The sequence below is a fragment of the Antedon bifida genome, chromosome 5, assembly GCF_963402885.1.
Source record: "Antedon bifida chromosome 5, ecAntBifi1.1, whole genome shotgun sequence".
Lineage (NCBI taxonomy): Eukaryota > Metazoa > Echinodermata > Crinoidea > Comatulida > Antedonidae > Antedon > Antedon bifida.
The window spans coordinates 25,570,780-25,588,458 of NC_136230.1; the positions used below are offsets into that span (position 1 = coordinate 25,570,780).

A 17,679-nucleotide genomic window follows, 5' to 3' on the forward strand; every position below is an offset into this window, starting at 1 on the left:
ACTCTAATAGTAACCCACTACTCTAATAGTAACCCCCCTTCTAATAGTAACCCACCCTAAAAAAAACAATCAAAGAATAATAACCCAGGGTCACAATTAGAAGATTTACGGTAGTATTTTCGTCGACGACCCGGGCAGGCCTTTTTTTCTTTTTTTGCGACACTGGACCACCATGTACATTCGTATTGATATAAACGCTGTTGACTCGCAACTCAAGGTAATACAGCCGGATTCATAATATCTCATAAATAATCCCCACGTTTATACAGTATTTCCATTTATTGTATTTTGTCTATATGGCATAATGTGCTAAACCTAACGTTATTTATTGTTACTGTTGTATTAACTGTAATGCTTTGAAATAAATGTGCATAATTAATGTTCATGAATAATAATAATAGAACCTGCAGATTGTAGAGCTCCTCCACCTTACACGTATTTTTTTGTATTATCCGGTATAATCAAAATACATTCCCATAATAATGGAAGCCTAAATCAAACATCACTTCCTTCATTGTTAAACATTGTAAGCCTATTATTTAATACATGCAGTTAAAATGGCTTACTTCGTTTAATGTAACCAAAAATATGTAGCAAAAGAAAAATATGATTTGCCCAAAACAAGGCTATTCCACTTACCCAAACAGACGATACGTTACAGTACGTGTTATTTCCAATTTGCTGTAAAAAAATATTACTGATATACGGAAATCGTTTATTTAGTTTCTAATAGATTAACGTGTCGAAAGAAGTATAGAAACTAACTTCACAGACCTCGGAAACTGATACCGGCGGAAGCATAATACATTAGTATTATTGCGCACGTCAACGCCAAATTTGGTACATGATTATAAGTACTGTAATAACTAGTTATGTTTAAAATTACTTTTTTAACTTTTTACGGTAATACGTCATAATCATTAAGGGCGTGTGGCGCAGTGTGTTGGACGTTCGACTACTGATCGTGAGATCGAGGTTCGAATCCAACTACCGCCGCATTGCTTGTATCCTTTGGCAAGATACTTTACTTACGTTTGCCTCTCTCCGCCCAGGTGTATAAATGGGAACCCGGTTAGATCAAGACACAACTTTGCGCTGATTACTAGCTGCATTATGGGAGTATGTTTCCATACGTGTTTGATCAGGAAAAAATGACTGGGGTAATAATGTTCAGCGCTTAGAGGTTTCACAACATTAGGCGCTATATACATCCAGGATATTATTATTATTATTAATCCATATCCTCCTGGTATTTTTTTTATTAATAATTGATTTGCTAGTTTCTAACTTTGGATTAGCTACATGGCTGCTGACCCTTTTGGACAAACAAAAAGGTCAGCTGCAGTCAAATTTTGCTATCTTTATTTTTCTGTGACCTTTTTACTTTGTAGCCCGTTTTAACATGATTTGGCTCTTTTAATTATGCTACTAAATCTAGCTAAAAAATATGATGAAAAAAAAGGTCCTAAAAGGATTATTAATGAATGTGATGTTCTCACCACGTACAGCAAATCACTGAACACTCATATTATATTATTATATAAGTCTAAATCTTAACATGCATTGTTATTCTAAAAATACATTCTTCGGAAAGTTTAATCTTGTATAATGTATATAAAGTACTATAAGAAATTTAAAATTTACAATCGATGTTAATGTCATGAAAACCACATTTTTACAAGTGATAATATTGAGCTCCCATATTATATTAATATAGATTGCATATTATACATGATTGTATTCCTAATTTATGTATAAAGTTTTGTTTTAATAGCCAACAGCACTGAAGTTAATTCACATTTTATTGTTTAAAAATTGCGGAAATCCTGGTGGTGGTAAAGTTGACCTTTTCAGTCGAGGTCGTGAAGGAACTTGTAGTTTAGATTGTTCTGTAAAAAAAAGTACACATACATGTATTATAAAATGTGGTTTAAATAGCAATTTGAAGAGATTTGAAGAGTGGACTATTGTGGCTATCTTTGCAATACATACGGATGCGGTTGTGGAACTTTAGCCGAAAGGAGAAGCAGGTTTGGTTAGACTGCAAGTTCAATGAGCTTTGCAAGACATACTTTATGGCAGAAGATTCATAGTGTAAATCAACGGAAATATCTACAAAACGTGCGTTAGATTGGCGATGCTATGACACCGAAATAAGGGACAACTGAGAAGGAGTTTTTAGATGAACAATGGTATTGTTAAATTTAAAGGTGTGTGGTGTTAAGCCGAAAGAAAGAAGAAACACATCACACATGAGCAGCTCGTGGAATGAAAAATAATCGTAAAGTTGTTATGAGAAGTGGTTTGAGAAGAATCGAACTTGTGAAAAGATAAATATGAACTAGTAGAGAGGCTGGTATCCAACTTGTAGAAGAGGAGGCTACGTGTAAAGATATGGAAAGAACGGAAGAAGAAACATCGCTTTTGGCGAACATGATGTGAAAGACGGAGTAGAGAAATGATGGAATCAGTAACCAGTTGGAAGTGGGAGAAAATTAGCTCATTAAAGATGTAATGTCCCCCAAAAACATGAAAAATGAAGATTAATTAAATCAGACTTAGAATATGTTTTTGTTTGCTTTAAATTACATTTTTTTCAGGTATACATTTTTTTTTCGATCCAATTTTTGGTCAAAGTGGATAACTATTATGTTACATTAAAATGGAATATTCCAAAAAAAATGTTTTAAGAATTATTTTTTCAGGGGGACAATACATCTTTAAAAGATAAAAGAATCATTAATTGTGTATGCTGAAGCAATGTATTATCTTACCCTGTTTTCGGGTCACTGGTCATTTGAAGTACAAAGAGATGTGGAGATGTTCGATGGAGTTGGTTTATTTCTAGAAGGCGTTCCAACAAGTTCGGAAAATGTTCGAATATTATGGTCGTCGTTTGTGTGATATCTTGATGGAGCAGGCTTTCTGTCAGAAGACGATCGAAGAAGTCTTGAAACTGCTGAGATATTATCGCTTGGATTATGTCTGAAAGACGCGGAAGTATGCAAAACACTTGTATAGATATTTGATGAAGGTTCACTGCCGCCGGAAGTTGCTCCAAGATGCCTTGATACTTGTGGAATGCTGTCGTCGCCTTTCTCTAAAATATAAACAGAATCAATGAATCACAATATATCGAAACAAATTTAACTTTAAACATCTCCTATTCATAATAATAATGGGTTTTTTTAAAATTATTATTACATTCAAAATTGTTATTGAGTTGCCTCAATTTGCTTGTTACTAAAACAGCAGTTCCCACCACACTTTACAAGGATAATCAAGTAAAACTCGGTCAACAGTAACATTATTAATTGAATCTTATAGTAGGATCTGATGATTCTGTTGTTAACTAGGAGTATATTTTCTTTTATATTTTATTTTAACTACATTGTATCTGCCTACTACATAAACAATTAATACGAAATTACATAGTGACAATGTATGGTAACTAACCAATCAATATGATATTATATTTAAGTTTCACCTGTTTTGGCACTATTCGATGAATTACCATCGCTGTTTACCGTGTCATTGGTCGGTTTGTTTGTCTTTGTTCGCCGGGAACTTTTACTTTTTGTAAAAGATGGCAAACGCCAATTAAAATCAGATTTCTTGGCTTTATCTGTGAATCCAAAATGGAGTTTGGGATTATTTCAATCAACCAAGACTCAAACTGGGATATGTTGACACAAATATATTAATTTTCTTGAATATGAAAAATCATGTTCTAATGAAAATGATAACTATAATACTGTATAACACAAACAACAATAGTTTTTGACATTTTACCGTGTAATGAAACGGTAAGCATAAATTATTCAAGAAATCGATTTGGTATACTTACTCTGGTCGATTTTCGTATCGTTTTTTTTTTTCGTATTTCCATTTTAATTACCTTTTGATGTTTCACCACGTGGATTATCTGAACGTATGCCTACTTCTGGATTACGTAACATGTCTGAATGTTCTTCTGGATTGCGTAACTTGTCTGAATGTTCTTCTGGATTACGTAACTTGTCTGAATGTTCTTCTGGATTACGTAACTTTAACTGATGTAAGGTATTTTTAACAATTGTCTGATTTTCTGTTAAAAAAACATTAACATTTATTCTTATGTAATTAAATACATAATTTATAATTTCGTTTGGTAATAGGTTCAACGACCTGATCACCCTTCATAAACAATCATCAACTGCACTACCCGCTAGGATCAATAGCATAAAGGATATAGAAACGATTCGGAGAATAGCAGAAAACAGGACTGGAGAAAAGCAATCCCATATATAAGCAAAGCAGCCGAGTCATCAGACTATCTGGCGGACCGGCAATAAATGAATGAATGATGAATAGGTCCAAAATATTCTTCATTCCTCTCACAGAAGGAATGCCTTCGTAATAGGGTCACTCAATATTAGGAATACTGTATAATGTTTATATAATACCATTGATTATTATAGTTATTAGTAATGTTAATTTTACTTGCTTACCAATTACATATATTAGATAATTAAATAATACGTTATCGCAACATAACATAAATTACCGAACGAGAAAGATTAGTATTAAAGACTAGTATTAAACAATAATAGTAAAAGAAATTGAATAATCACCGTCTGTAGAAGAAGATGGCTCTGAGCTGTCTTTTATAGTTAGAGCGATTTGTGACTGGGCCTTGAATATCAGTTGGATGTCAGTCGAGCATTTCAACCAACACTCGCTGTTGGCCACTAGTACATCTTTGACCATTTTAGCCTATGGAAACAATTTGAATTTTAATTCATCTGACAATAAATTATTTATAGTATGTTACGTTTTTTGCAGCAAAGAACAAAAAAGACCTTTGTCCATAGGATTTGGTGTTTATTCTAGGAACAACCAGTAGGTTTTGATCAGCCGAACGAAGACAAGCAAGAGTGGTGTAGGAGGAAAGAAGATCAGGAAGATAAGTGGGTTATTTAAGAAGTAGCGCTCTAAATGTTTGTAAAAGGATCTTATATTGTATAAGGGAGTCAATAGGTAGCCAATGGAGGTTATATATAAGGAGATGTGTAACAATTAAGAAATTATTGTAAAATTGTCCGGACTCTATGCATCATCACCTAATGCCATTTTCTTTTTGGTTTACGATGCTCTCAAATACTCTTCTATCGCATGATTTCCTACCTTCCATAATTATCTCTGAGCTGTCAATCTGCTTTCATCGCCTACTCCATTTTGCATTCAGTTTATTATTCATAGAAAGTTTTTGTTGTTTTCATCTTTGCTGTGTTGCCCATGTCTCGTCTTTACTTGTAATTTTATCAACATTGTATTATAATGCTAGGTTTTTATAACATTTAACAATTTAAATTTAATTTATTTCTCTATTTTTCTTCGCAATGTCATGTGATTTCCTGTGCTGCATTGCTTCTTAAAGCGATAGTTTTAGTGAATGACATATTTTAATAAATCTTTTTTTATAGTAACAACTTACCTGTTCCTTTTCAAAACAGACTGTTTTTCTTGTCAGTTTTTCATTCATTTCATAAAGGTCTTCAAGGCCCTGAATAATGTAATACATATGAGATCAGCATAAAGCTTTGTCTACACTATCAAACTAGTTTGACAACAAGAAGTGTGATGTGCCCAAATATGGTAGTGATATACCCAGATATGGTAGTGATATGACACCATCATGCCCATATGGGCACATCACATTCACATAAAGTTTGATAGTGTAGACAGAGCTGAGCCTAACTCAATGTGGTTCAGATTGATCAACTTTGCCAATGATTATGAATTATTGAAATCTGAAAACAAATTATTAATTAATAATAATTAAATTAATAAGAAATACCTTATTTAATTCCACTTGCAATTTGTCATTGAATTCCGCAAACCGTTTTCCGCCGACTAGTTTCACTGTGTTAATCTGCAAAAATTGTTAAATGACATAACTTAACGTTAGAAATACGCTGGATAGAATGAATCTTGGGGTTTCTAAGATGATATAGAGATTATTATAAATCTCAAATTATTATAACAATTAAAAATATAAGGTATAAAAATAGTTATGGCCAATAAACTTGGGGGAGTGGAGATGCAGTTTGGTGGTTAAGATTATCGGCTTCGTATCGGGCAGATCCCATGGAGACGGGTTCAAATCCCGTCAAGGTTTTCACTACAGTACAAAAAACAACAGTTGTTTTTTTGTAGTGTAGTAATAATAGTTGAACTCCACTGCCAAAGCATCATGTGTATTATTTTTCTCGAGGATTGACACCTTTAAGGAGGACTGTGAATGAATCCGCTAATGTCTCCTTGGCTATATATAATATAATAAAGAAAATAATAATAGAATTGTTTCCTTCTTTACCTTAGTTCGTATTCGAGATAGTTCCGTCTCTTTACCATTCCTTTTCTTCCTCAACAAATCAATACGCTCATGTTTCTGTTCAATGATCTTGAATGTCGTTCTGAAGCCGTTGTACTATAGAAAAAAGATTGATTGACTGATTGCATTAAGTGTATGTGTTCTTGCATATTGTAGCCGGACAATAGCAATATCATGTTTATTCGGCCTATTAAATAATTGTTTTGGTTTCATCGTTTAGTTCTCATACTTTCTGTCTTCTGTCATAATAATTACTTTATTGTGTGTGCCCCATTTCATTTCATTATTTATTTGGTCTTATTAACAAACAAAAAAAACGATTTGGGGAGACTAGGGTCACCGTGACAGAGCCGGGTCAGCTAGGTAGAGATTGTTTTCCCGGAGAAAGGATTTATTATTTAGACAATTTATATTACCTGTTTTCGTATATCCTGTAGTATGGAGCACATTGCATCATCCAAGGTAACCCAGTTGGAAAAAACCTCATAAAAAGCCGGGTTACTCTCATTTTTAGACCATTCCAACAGTGCACTTGATACTATAATGTATAGTATAAAGATAAATAGGAAACCTCTCAGCAACGATAATATTAATTTTATGTGTATTTCAATGAACATTATATTAAAATATATCAGGATTGGAAATTTCGAAATTGTACATTCTATTGATTGACTGGGGTTATTTTGACATTACCTTTCAAAAAGTGAAACTTCAATACATATAAGTGAGGATATGTGCTTTGGAAAGAGATAATCACAATTCTTACAATTTTTAATATTTCTTGATAGTGTTGTTACGGAATCCTTAACTGCGTGTTGATAAAACAAAACATCGTATATGTTACGTACACTAGTCGTCTTCATCATCCTATGAATATTCTTTCCGATATTTGCCATTATTGTGGAGTTTCTGAAAATAAACAAAAAACACACGACGAAAAATACAGATGTCAACATTGTCGTCAACTGATATTAACAATGTCATGTTTGCGTCATTTTACGTCAACATTTGCGTCAACCGAAAAGTATACAGAACACTACAAGATTAGCAGGTGTAGTATTTGCGTCAACCGATGTCAACATTTACGTCTACCGAAACGTATAACAGAACACTACAATATTAACAGATGTCATGTTGACGTCAACCGAACCGATGTCAAAATTTTCGTCAACCGAAACGTATAGCAGAACACTACACGATTAGCAAGTGTCGTATTTTGCGTCAACCGATATCAACATTTGCGTCAATCGAAACGTATAACAGAACACAACAATATTAACAGATGTCATGTTAGCGTCAACCGATATCAACATTTGCGTCAACCGATATCAACATTTGCGTCAACCGAAACGTATAACAGAACACAACAATATTAACAGATGTCATGTTAGCGTCAACCGATGTCAAAATTTGCGTCAGCCGAAACGTATAACAGAATACTACAATATTAACAGATGTTATGTTGACGTCAACCGATGTCAAAATTTGCGTCAACCGAAACGTATACAGAACACTACAAGTTTAGCAGGTGTCGTATTTTGCGTCAAGATGTCAACATTTGCCTCAAACGAAACGTACGTATGACAGAACACTACAATATTAACAGATGTCATGTTGACGTCAACCGATATCAACATAATACTAAACGATTATCAGATGTCATTTTTGCGTCAACCGGCAAAGTTTGCATTAACTGAAACGTACAGAACAACAACATTTCACACTTTGTTCAAAGTGTACATGGTTGAAACGAATAATCACATAAACACAATTGGACCCGTTTTAGATTGTATCTGCTTCAATTCGAAATGTACAAATTATACGGATCAATCTATCCAATCTCTCCACTGGTACAGGGATCCTACCAGTGGGGAGAGGATGAATATGAAATTACCATGACAATGCTTGGTTCTTCAGACAAAGGTCTCATAAATGAAACCGAACTGTTTTATTTTTATCTTTTTCAATACTTATCTAAATAATTGCATTATACTACCTTATTGTTCGAGCATTTACTTCCTCCAAGTTTAAACTTATGTGTTCGTTTATTCATATAATGGTATTTATTTAATTAAAAAATTAAAAATATGATACATGGTAGCCCGGAGCCTGAATTGCTAATTAAATTTAAAGTATATAAAATTAGGCCAATTTACTTTTTCAAAAATCACTCTAGCTAAAAAGGGTAAGGGTGTAAGAATATTGTACATAAAATAAAGTAGTGGTAGGTTAAGCCTAGCAAATAAAACATAGACAAAGAGCAACCAGACGCTATATTTTGTCAATTGATATAGACAAAGTACAATATTATTTGATTTTTTGTCTTTAGAGATCTACACTATCTAACTTGGTTTAACAAAAACAATGTAACGTGCCCATATTATATGGATCCGACGACGTCATATCACTACCATTTTTGGTACATTACACTTCTTTTTGTCAAATAAAGTTTGATAGTGTAGACAGATCTTTATAGCAGATCATTTATTCCGTTTTCGTCTAATTTGCCGGATTGATTTCTATATTAGGAGAATACTGATCTAGGCTTAAAACGGTTCTGACTCACCTGAATTAGACTATTAATAATACCATGACACCTGTAAATACCTGTCGCCACCCCTAAACTGGTCATGTAAAAGAGAATACCACACTTACCCTGAAGTTAAGAAGACCGGGTACGGCGTAGTAAGTTGTTCTCAAGTTGCTATAAAAATAATTATAAATTTACATACGGAAACAATGTCTTAGTTTCGAATTAATTGTCATCAGGTATGAGACTATCGAAAATAATAATTACCATAAAATGGTATATTAAAACATCGAGTCGTCAGTTGCGATACAGTATCTCTTTCTATCTTAAATTTGCCATTAATCGTTTACATTGTCTGGTCTGGTTAAAAATAACTTTGCAACTACAGATGGCGCGCTATGTTATATTTCGTCCCATGTTGAAGAAACCGATAACTCGAGATTCAAGTATGAGTTTGCGACGTTGCTCAAATATTGTTCCTGCATGTGTTAGGGAACAATTATTGAGCTGTTGAGCTACTAAAGCTGTTTCCTTGCACTGTAAATTGTAGCCTATATTGCAATAATACATTGTTCCGGTAATGGAATGGATTTCTTTTCATAAATTGTTGACTACCGTATGATAGTTTGTTCTAAAAATGCAGAAAACAACAGAGGGCGTGGTATTTATATTTTTGCCCATAGCAAAGATACAGGTGACTCGAGGTATTTCTGACGCCATAAATATATCGATTTTCAATCACAAACACAGATACAAAAGCAATAATTCAGATTGTGTATTTTAATATTATATTCATTTATTAAAATTCTGTGTAAGATTGAGAAAAAATAGATTCTTGTTCGATGTGAGAAGAATGTAGAGATAAGCAGTTTGCACACATAAATATATTACAAATTATACAAAGATGAGAATATCTGTGAGTAGTGCTTGTTGCTTAATTTTATAATACATTTTGATAATATCATTCTCAAACATTAGAGTAACAAGAAAAATTTAACAATTTTATTGTTTAAACATAAAATTTAATTAATTGCATTTAATTTATTTTTGCAGTAAACATAATATTGTATTGACTAAATAACTTACAATTACATTCGTTTACAGTAACTTGTGATTTTGAACAGGTGCCCTTTTAATCTCATTCACTTTTTTGCGAAAAAGTCGTGTATTTTAAGTCCTCTTGGCTCTTTGAAAATTGTAGACTTTGGATCTTCGGTCCCTTAATATTGGTGGAGATGTTTGATAGTGTAGGTTCACTACCAGAAGCCTTCTGAGGCGGCCCAAGAAGTTTTGATACGTTTGGCATGTTGTGGTCGTCGCTTGGATGATGTAGGCCTATGGAGGCTACGGGGGTACAAAGATCCAATACATCGACGGAGACGTTCGATAGAGAAGGTTCTATGGTAGAAGGCGGGCCATGAAGTTCCGAAACTTTTGGGGTGTTATGGTCGTTATTTGGAGGCTGCAAGGAGCTGAAGTATTCAATTTTGGTTGAGATTTTTGATAGAGTAGGTTCACTGTCAGAAGGCGCTTCAAGAAGTCTTGAAACCGTTAAGATGTTGTTGTCATCGCTTGGATGTATTGAAGGTACTGAAGTACAACGATTCAACACATTTGTGGAGATGCTTGGTAGAGTAGGTTCACTGTCAGAAGGCACTTCAAGTACTCTCAAAACCGTTGAGGTGGTGTTGTCGTTGCTTGGGTGTATTGAAGGTACCACCGACATAGAACGATTCAACACATTTATGGAGATGCTTGGTGGAGTAGGTTTACTGCCAGAAGGCTCTCCAAGATGTCTCGGCATTTTTTGAACGTTATGGTATTGCACGCTATTGCAAGCTTTCTCGTAAAGGGCATATACCGAACTGCAATCTACAACAATTAAAAAAAAACTACAAATTACGTTTTGTAGAAACATGAATATAAACATAAAACATGTCTAGTATAATAACTATAGAAGCAACAAACAAGCGACTGTATTTGTACTTGTGTACCAGTATTGTACCTTTTCTTGATAAGTAAAAATGTCTAAAATTGATCATTTCATCTAAATATGTTTATAGTCATATTTTATTATTTATATGTTATTAGTTTCGGCAAAACACAAGTACAAACAACAACAATAGCGTGATGGCACAACGAGTGGTAACAGAGACAACCGTTTCTGTCGCCAATTAGTCGCCAAATCACTCCAACAAAAAAGCCAAAAATGATTCATGCTTACCTGACACGGGTCCAATTATTACAGGAACTTCATATTCGTCTTCGATGACCTGACTTGAGTTTGTTGACATATCTTGATAATCCGAATCATCTGTTTCAGTAACAACATTTTGAAGTTGGTCTACCTTTGAAGAAATCGGTGACATGGTTTGATATTGATCACGGTCTACGTCAAGAGAAGGTGACGTCAGTGTTAATTCTTTGTCGACTGGTCCGTGTGAACCGACGTTCAACTGAACATTCATTTCTGCTATATCTTGATATATGTCATCATCATCTATTATTCGTATGTATCTATCATCTTTCGAGTAAAGAAAAAAAAAGAAAAGAAAAACGTCATATAAAATGTATTCAATTCTGAACATAGGGTAATGAGCTAATTTTACTAATCCTCGGCATTATGTGGTAGGGTGGCCAGTTCTTTTCCTCCCTGGAGTGTTTTCAACCAGGTACTCATTTACAGCCTAAGTAGAGAAATTGAATCCAGGTCTCTCTGTATGACAGTCAAGTGTCTCAACTACCCAACTCCTTAAACGTCTTATACGTCTTATACAGCCTCAATAATATACTTGACAAAAAAGGTCTTATTATCTCAACATAGTGTTCATACCCTTCCAGCATTTAAACTATGTTTAACTGAAATACTGTAATATATAAGGTTAGTTTGTAGTCACTGACTGTATATTTATTAGTACTTTCTAATATGGATGTGATGTTTACAGTTTGTTGTATTATTACCTGTGGTTCCGTAAATGCTTGATGCGTTGGCATTTCCTTGTTTTGTGTCTGAAGTTGATTTCCCGTATTTTGCCATCTTTGACAAGCGGGAACCCCATTTGCTAGTAGGAATAGCTGGTAAACTCCGGAAAAAATCAGTTTTCTTAGATTTTTCTGTAAAATGAGAGAAGTTAAGTCTACACTGGCATACTTCCGAGTTTGTAAAAAAAAGTTTTCCAAAGTTTGCTATTATAGTGAAGGACAGTTGATAAACTTCGGCAAACTTCAGAAAACATTGTTGCATAGGTCTCTACACTACTAAACTTTAGTTTTCAAATTTCAGCACACTGCAGATTTGCAAACAGAATTGTGGGTGTATAAACTATACTTAGAGATTATTTTCATTATCATCGATTTAGGCTACATACATAAAAATGTGATTAGATTCCGTTTCAGATTTCTGATTTACCTTGTGTTGGACTTTCTGACCGTACTTGAGAAATTAAACTCAACTTCAGCTTTTGTAACACATTTCTAACAACGGCTTGACTTTCTGTAAACAATTTACATCGAATGAAAACAGTAGTAAATGCAAATGTAGTAAATTAATTATCAGTAATAATACAAAATTGTCGGGACAAAAAACATCGTTGATAAATAATAGGGAGCTTGTGATTGGTTAGATCCAAAATACGTCATGTTAATTCATTTTGCGCAGGCGGGAATACTGAGACTTTTCCCAGAAGCAACCCACCTTTATCTTTACAGCTATTTTGGCCAATATCTCCATAATCACTAACACTCTCCAATTTGTCGCCAGACAAAGTTATCGATTGATATATTGAGGTATCAGCATCTGCAATATCGTCAATACTATCACTTTCAAGATAACTCGCCTGCTCTTTGTAAATGGGATTAGTCGGTTCGTCATCCTCTTCTGAGGATAAACAAAATTAAGATTTGATCATTATTATATCTAGCAAAATGGAAAAAAGCTTACCGATTAAAAAGGGTTTAACAAGATTTAAACATGTGTAATGCTGTCACTTGATTATTTTGTTGTTCCAATCATGTTTTTCGCGTCGTAATTAGACGAAAGAATAAAATAAGATAACTTTCTATCTGAGTTTTCTCCATTATGAACACCGAAAGAAATCTAATCAAGGCAATCTAATAACAGAATGCTGGGCTCCAGAGATTACACAAGTTCCATGCACCTTAACAGACACCACGTGCTGGGGAGAAATGTACATAGACAGTATACTGTTGGTATTTGTCGCAGTCAGACATAAGTTAAGTAGGCTACTATTAGAAGTTCCTATCTTGGTAAGGCGAGCACAGTGTTCTATTTATATTTTTCCTTGATCTATTATTTTTACCTGTAGTTTGGCAGATATTTGATTCAGTGACATTGTACAATGACGTTTCTGATGTTGTAGTATTTGTCCGCATTGAACTCGAACGTCTGATCGTTGGTGGAAGAGATGGTAAACTCCGGAAGGAATCAGATTTCTTCAATTTTTCTGCAATTATAAGTGATTGTATTTTGGATGTTTATTCCAATTCTATTATTATTTAATTAATACAGGGTATAGTTAAGTACACTCTCTCTGTTAACAGTATGGTATTTGGTATTTTTCCCCAAAATAAATACATTTTGAGGTAGACCTAGACGTGATGTCATAGATCTGCCATTTTATTAAGGCTTAACTGAACTTAACTCAAATTTCTATTGGTTCAATAACAAAGAACAATTATAAAATGTAATTGAATACATTAAAAAATATTACCGTCTGTAAAGGTCAATGTGTCTGGGTTGTCATTCATATTCAATGCAATTTGTAATTGGGCCTTAAATATCAGTTGACTGTCAGTTAAGCATTTCAACCAACAATCGCTGTTTGCCACCAATGCCTCTTTCACCATTTTAGCCTAAGTAAATAATTTTAAGAAGATTAATTATTTTGTTCATTATTAACAGAACTCTGTCAGACCATTTGTTGTCTGACTGCTAACGTAAAAGTGCGCATTATTTTTTTTCCCTCTTAGGTTAAGGAAGAAACTATAGAGGGCGTGGCCATGCATGTTTCGTCTGCAAGCCCGTAATTCACTATCTCTGCATACGTTTTGGTTTCGGTATTTGTGAATGGAAATTTTATATATTTTAATACTTACTTTTTCCTTTTCGAAACGAACTATTTCTGTTTCCAGTAGATCGTTGATTTCATACAGTTCCTCAAGTCCCTGTAAAAGTATTAAAACTGAGATAAATAGTATCAATGACCGGAGTAATTATACATTAAGGCCTAAAAGCTAAAGTATACCGTATAATCCATGATATGAAATCTTATTTATTATTTCTTTTGGTTGGGCAGACACTGGTACATTTGATATGGACCTTGTTCCCCGCCAGCATCTGGTTTATAATACCTTGTGTAGCTCAAATTTAAATTTGTCATTAAATTCCGACCGTTTGACACCGACTCGTTTCATTGTGCTAATCTAGAAAAGATAAATAGTATCTTTTAATTATTAATTCGTAAATAGTTTGGTTAAGGCTTGAAGCTTCTTTAAATGAAGAGAAAATATTGTCTTTGCTGCTGTGTTTATTATAATCTTATTTTTATACAAAAACAGAAGAAACATTTAGATACAGCAGAGCCCCTAATAAAGGGACACCTTTGGGACACAATACAGTTTCCCGTAGTAGAATTGTCACCTAAATTAGAATTGGTTGCCCCTCATGCATTAACTGAAGAGTGTCCCCTTTATAGGGTTGTACCTTGAATTGAGTGCCACCAATGTATATTAAAATAAAATGTAGGTGTATATGCGTAATCTTGGATGCCACGATTGTCATAATCTTGTTTTAATATATTTTTTATCTTAATGATGTGCAACAATAATTATACAAAATTTGTGGGAATTATTTTATGTTATAAAAGTTGGATTTAGAAGAAACAGAGGCACCACCGTATATGCATAAACATTGCAAAAGCTATAGCCAGTGGAGCAGTAGCCTTCAATAATGAAGCTGTCTCCTTTAATACTTGGTTCCCACTATGACGCAACGCAAGAACGTAGGTGCAACGCAGGTGATTTGGCCAATCACAATCGATGGATTATCCAAGCTTCTTCGCTTCTGATTGGTCAATTTGCCTGCGTTGCGTCACGTCGTTACGTTGCGTCCCTAGTGGGAACCAGGCTTCAATGGAAGAAGGCCTATACTTACCTTCGTTTGAATTCTAGCTATATCCGTTTGTTTGTCCTTCTTCTTCTTTCTCAACACATCAATACACTCGTGTTTCATTTTAATGATCTTGAAAGTCTTTCTGAAATCGTTGCACTAACGTATGGAAAAAGTAATTCTTGTCCGATTTCTTAGTTATTAACTACATTAAATACAGGTCTTCTAAAAATTACCGAAAAGGACGATAACGATCGACGATAGATAGAAATATATTTTTCTTACATACAACAAAAAGAAATTAGAAAAGTTTTCATCCTAAAACTAAGATAACCATTATTTCTATTACTATCATCATGGCGAAACTTGATTGAACGTGTTAAAATAATTAATCAAAGGCAGCATAAATAATTATCCTATGTTCTAGTATGAACACTTTTCAAAATTGTATTATGTAATCAACATCATATTTATTTAGTTATCGTCGATCGTTATCGTCCTAGTATAAACTGTGTATTTTTAGACGGGTTCTAGCTTACATTGTTATGGAGTAGACCATCTGACATTACCTGTTTTAGTACATCCTGTAGTAGGGAGCAGCCTGCCACGTCTAAGTTAAACCAGTTGGTGAAAACGCCATGAAATGTTTGGTTACTCTCTCCTTGTGACCATTCCAACAGTGCACTTGATACTAAATAAATAATATAAGATAATTATTTATTATTTAAAAACATTCAACAAACTTTTTTATGATTGTATGATTTTTAAATTTCCATTTTTTTGTTTACTCGGTTACAAGATGTTTACAAGTTGATGACGTCCGAGTCAATTTCAGGCAACCGATGACGTAAAACGTACAGGGCATTTAGAAAGAAACTACAAGCAAGCATTTTGAATTCTTACAATTTTTGATATTTGTTTTTAGTTGTCCTATGGAATTCATAAGTGTGTTTTGGTAAAACAAAACATCATTTATGATAGGTAATCCAGCCATCTTCTTCAACCTATGGACATCTCTTCCAATTGTCCTATTCGCCATGTTAGTTTATTTTCTGGAAACACAATATATTACAAAATTGAAAGTAAAAATGTTTAAACTTCGACATTTGTTCCATCTTAACTAAATATAACAATACAATAAAATGTTTGTTTGTTATTTGTTTGTCTATTTTAATTCAATTGATTCAAGATATTGAAAAAGTAGAACCCCTATTAAGGGGACACCTTCTGGTCCTAATAAGATGTCTGATAGAAACGTTTCCCAATAGGGGGTTCCTCCAGAGTAGTAATGTCCAAAAGCATTGATGGCCGCGCTAACGGTCGAAAGTACGTCTACACTTCTTTGTCAACTTATTTTTGTGGCAACTGTTGTGTTTATTACAAAAATGATGCTGGATTAAATCAGTTTTTTTAACAAAATAAAAAAGCTTAATAACGTATTAATATGAAATAAAAAACAATATTTCGAAAAACTGAAACTAAAAACTAAACTCTAAAAAGTGAATGAATCTCGAAGAAAAAACCCCAGTGTATTGCTAGTTGCTAATTTATTTAGCAATTTGCATAATGGATGTTTCAAGTGGTAGCAATCCTTTGATAAATCCTGTATCGCTATTAATAGCTATAATTTAAAATGCAGATAAATATATTGTTTATGCATAACACAGTCATCTTTGAATGCCGCTTTTTAGTCGCGTGGACGCGACTCTATAGTTCACTATGTCGGTCGGTCTGTCGGTCGGTCGGTCTGTCGGTCTGTCGGTCTGTCGGTCCGGTATCACTATGCATAGCACGCGAATTAATGGCTGTTGGCCTTGTTCTAAATAATATTGATATTATTATGCAATAACTAGGGCCTACAAGTAAAATTAATTTAAATGAATGCTAACACATTATGAGGCTATTTTAGCTTAGAGCATCATATAATAAAAAAAAGATTTTTTTTAAGAAAACGAGATTTTTAATTGAATGATTTTTACTAAGAAAACGAGAGGTACTGAAAGGAAATGTGTCGTTAGTAAATTTGTAATTGTCACTTAAAGATGTATTGTCCCTTGAAACACAAAAAATGAAAAAAGACATATTCTGAATTTAAATTGGCCATACCAAAGTAATATTAAAGTTATTCACTTTAAGTCGAAAATTCGAGCCAAAAACAACAAGTTTACGTAATTAACAGGTAGATTAATTTGATTACATTTCGTCTGGAAAATCGTGGCGAGCGAAAGTAAACAAAGATTTCAAACCACGGGTATGCATTATGCATGATACTAATTAGGATTGTTTACAACTCGTCACGGTTGAGAAGGTGTTTTCACACAGATCGCGAGGAAGTTTTATGATTATGCATACAGAGTAGCCAAACAAGCGCGTTGCATTATATGAGATATGTTTTGATCGAAAGTTATTTTTTGAACAAAAGAAGAAAAGTCTGTATTTCAGTTAAATTATTTTTGTTTCGACTAATTTTTGGTGAAAGTTAATAACTATTATGATACTTCAAAATGACCCACTTTTTTTCGAAATCTTTTATTTTTTTGGAATTAGTCAAAGGGACAATACATCTTTAAGTCATTGTGTTCATATGGACATTTCTTTTGTCACATAAAGTTTGAAAGTGTAGACAGAGCTTTACTGTTATACATT

General features: G+C 33.6%; 4 protein-coding genes across 5 annotated transcripts in view; 1 reads left to right on the forward strand and 3 right to left on the reverse strand.

The window, feature by feature from the left end:
• Positions 1–17,679, reverse strand: part of LOC144843148 (ankyrin repeat domain-containing protein 61-like) — an 81,989-nt gene that overhangs the window by 11,441 nt on the left and 52,869 nt on the right. The gene's annotated exons all lie outside the window — the stretch shown is intronic.
• Positions 1–17,679, forward strand: part of LOC144843816 (divergent protein kinase domain 2A-like) — a 51,872-nt gene that overhangs the window by 6,522 nt on the left and 27,671 nt on the right. The gene's annotated exons all lie outside the window — the stretch shown is intronic.
• On the reverse strand, positions 1,549–9,156 carry LOC144843815 (uncharacterized). Of its 2 annotated transcripts, XM_078700768.1 has the most exons (11): positions 9,032–9,156; positions 7,143–7,285; positions 6,793–6,914; positions 6,359–6,472; positions 5,840–5,914; positions 5,477–5,545; positions 4,614–4,755; positions 3,899–4,087; positions 3,488–3,625; positions 2,775–3,100; positions 1,549–1,889 (listed from the first exon to the last, which is right to left on the reverse strand). In XM_078700768.1, the coding sequence occupies exons 2-10, from the start codon at positions 7,270–7,272 to the stop codon at positions 2,787–2,789; spliced, it is 1,293 nt and encodes a 430-aa protein (XP_078556894.1). In that variant the 5' UTR covers positions 7,273–7,285; positions 9,032–9,156; the 3' UTR covers positions 1,549–1,889; positions 2,775–2,786. The 2 variants fall into 2 exon arrangements, with proteins under 2 accessions (XP_078556894.1, XP_078556893.1); XM_078700767.1 differs by lacking the exon at positions 9,032–9,156 and having other exon boundaries at positions 7,143–7,348.
• On the reverse strand, positions 9,845–16,072 carry LOC144843455 (uncharacterized). Its single transcript, XM_078700239.1, has 12 exons — positions 15,937–16,072; positions 15,603–15,724; positions 15,079–15,192; positions 14,277–14,348; positions 14,022–14,090; positions 13,637–13,778; positions 13,226–13,369; positions 12,601–12,783; positions 12,316–12,399; positions 11,868–12,020; positions 11,131–11,430; positions 9,845–10,778 (listed from the first exon to the last, which is right to left on the reverse strand). Exons 1-12 carry the CDS (start codon positions 16,070–16,072, stop codon positions 10,045–10,047), a joined length of 2,253 nt encoding a protein of 750 aa, XP_078556365.1. The 3' UTR covers positions 9,845–10,044.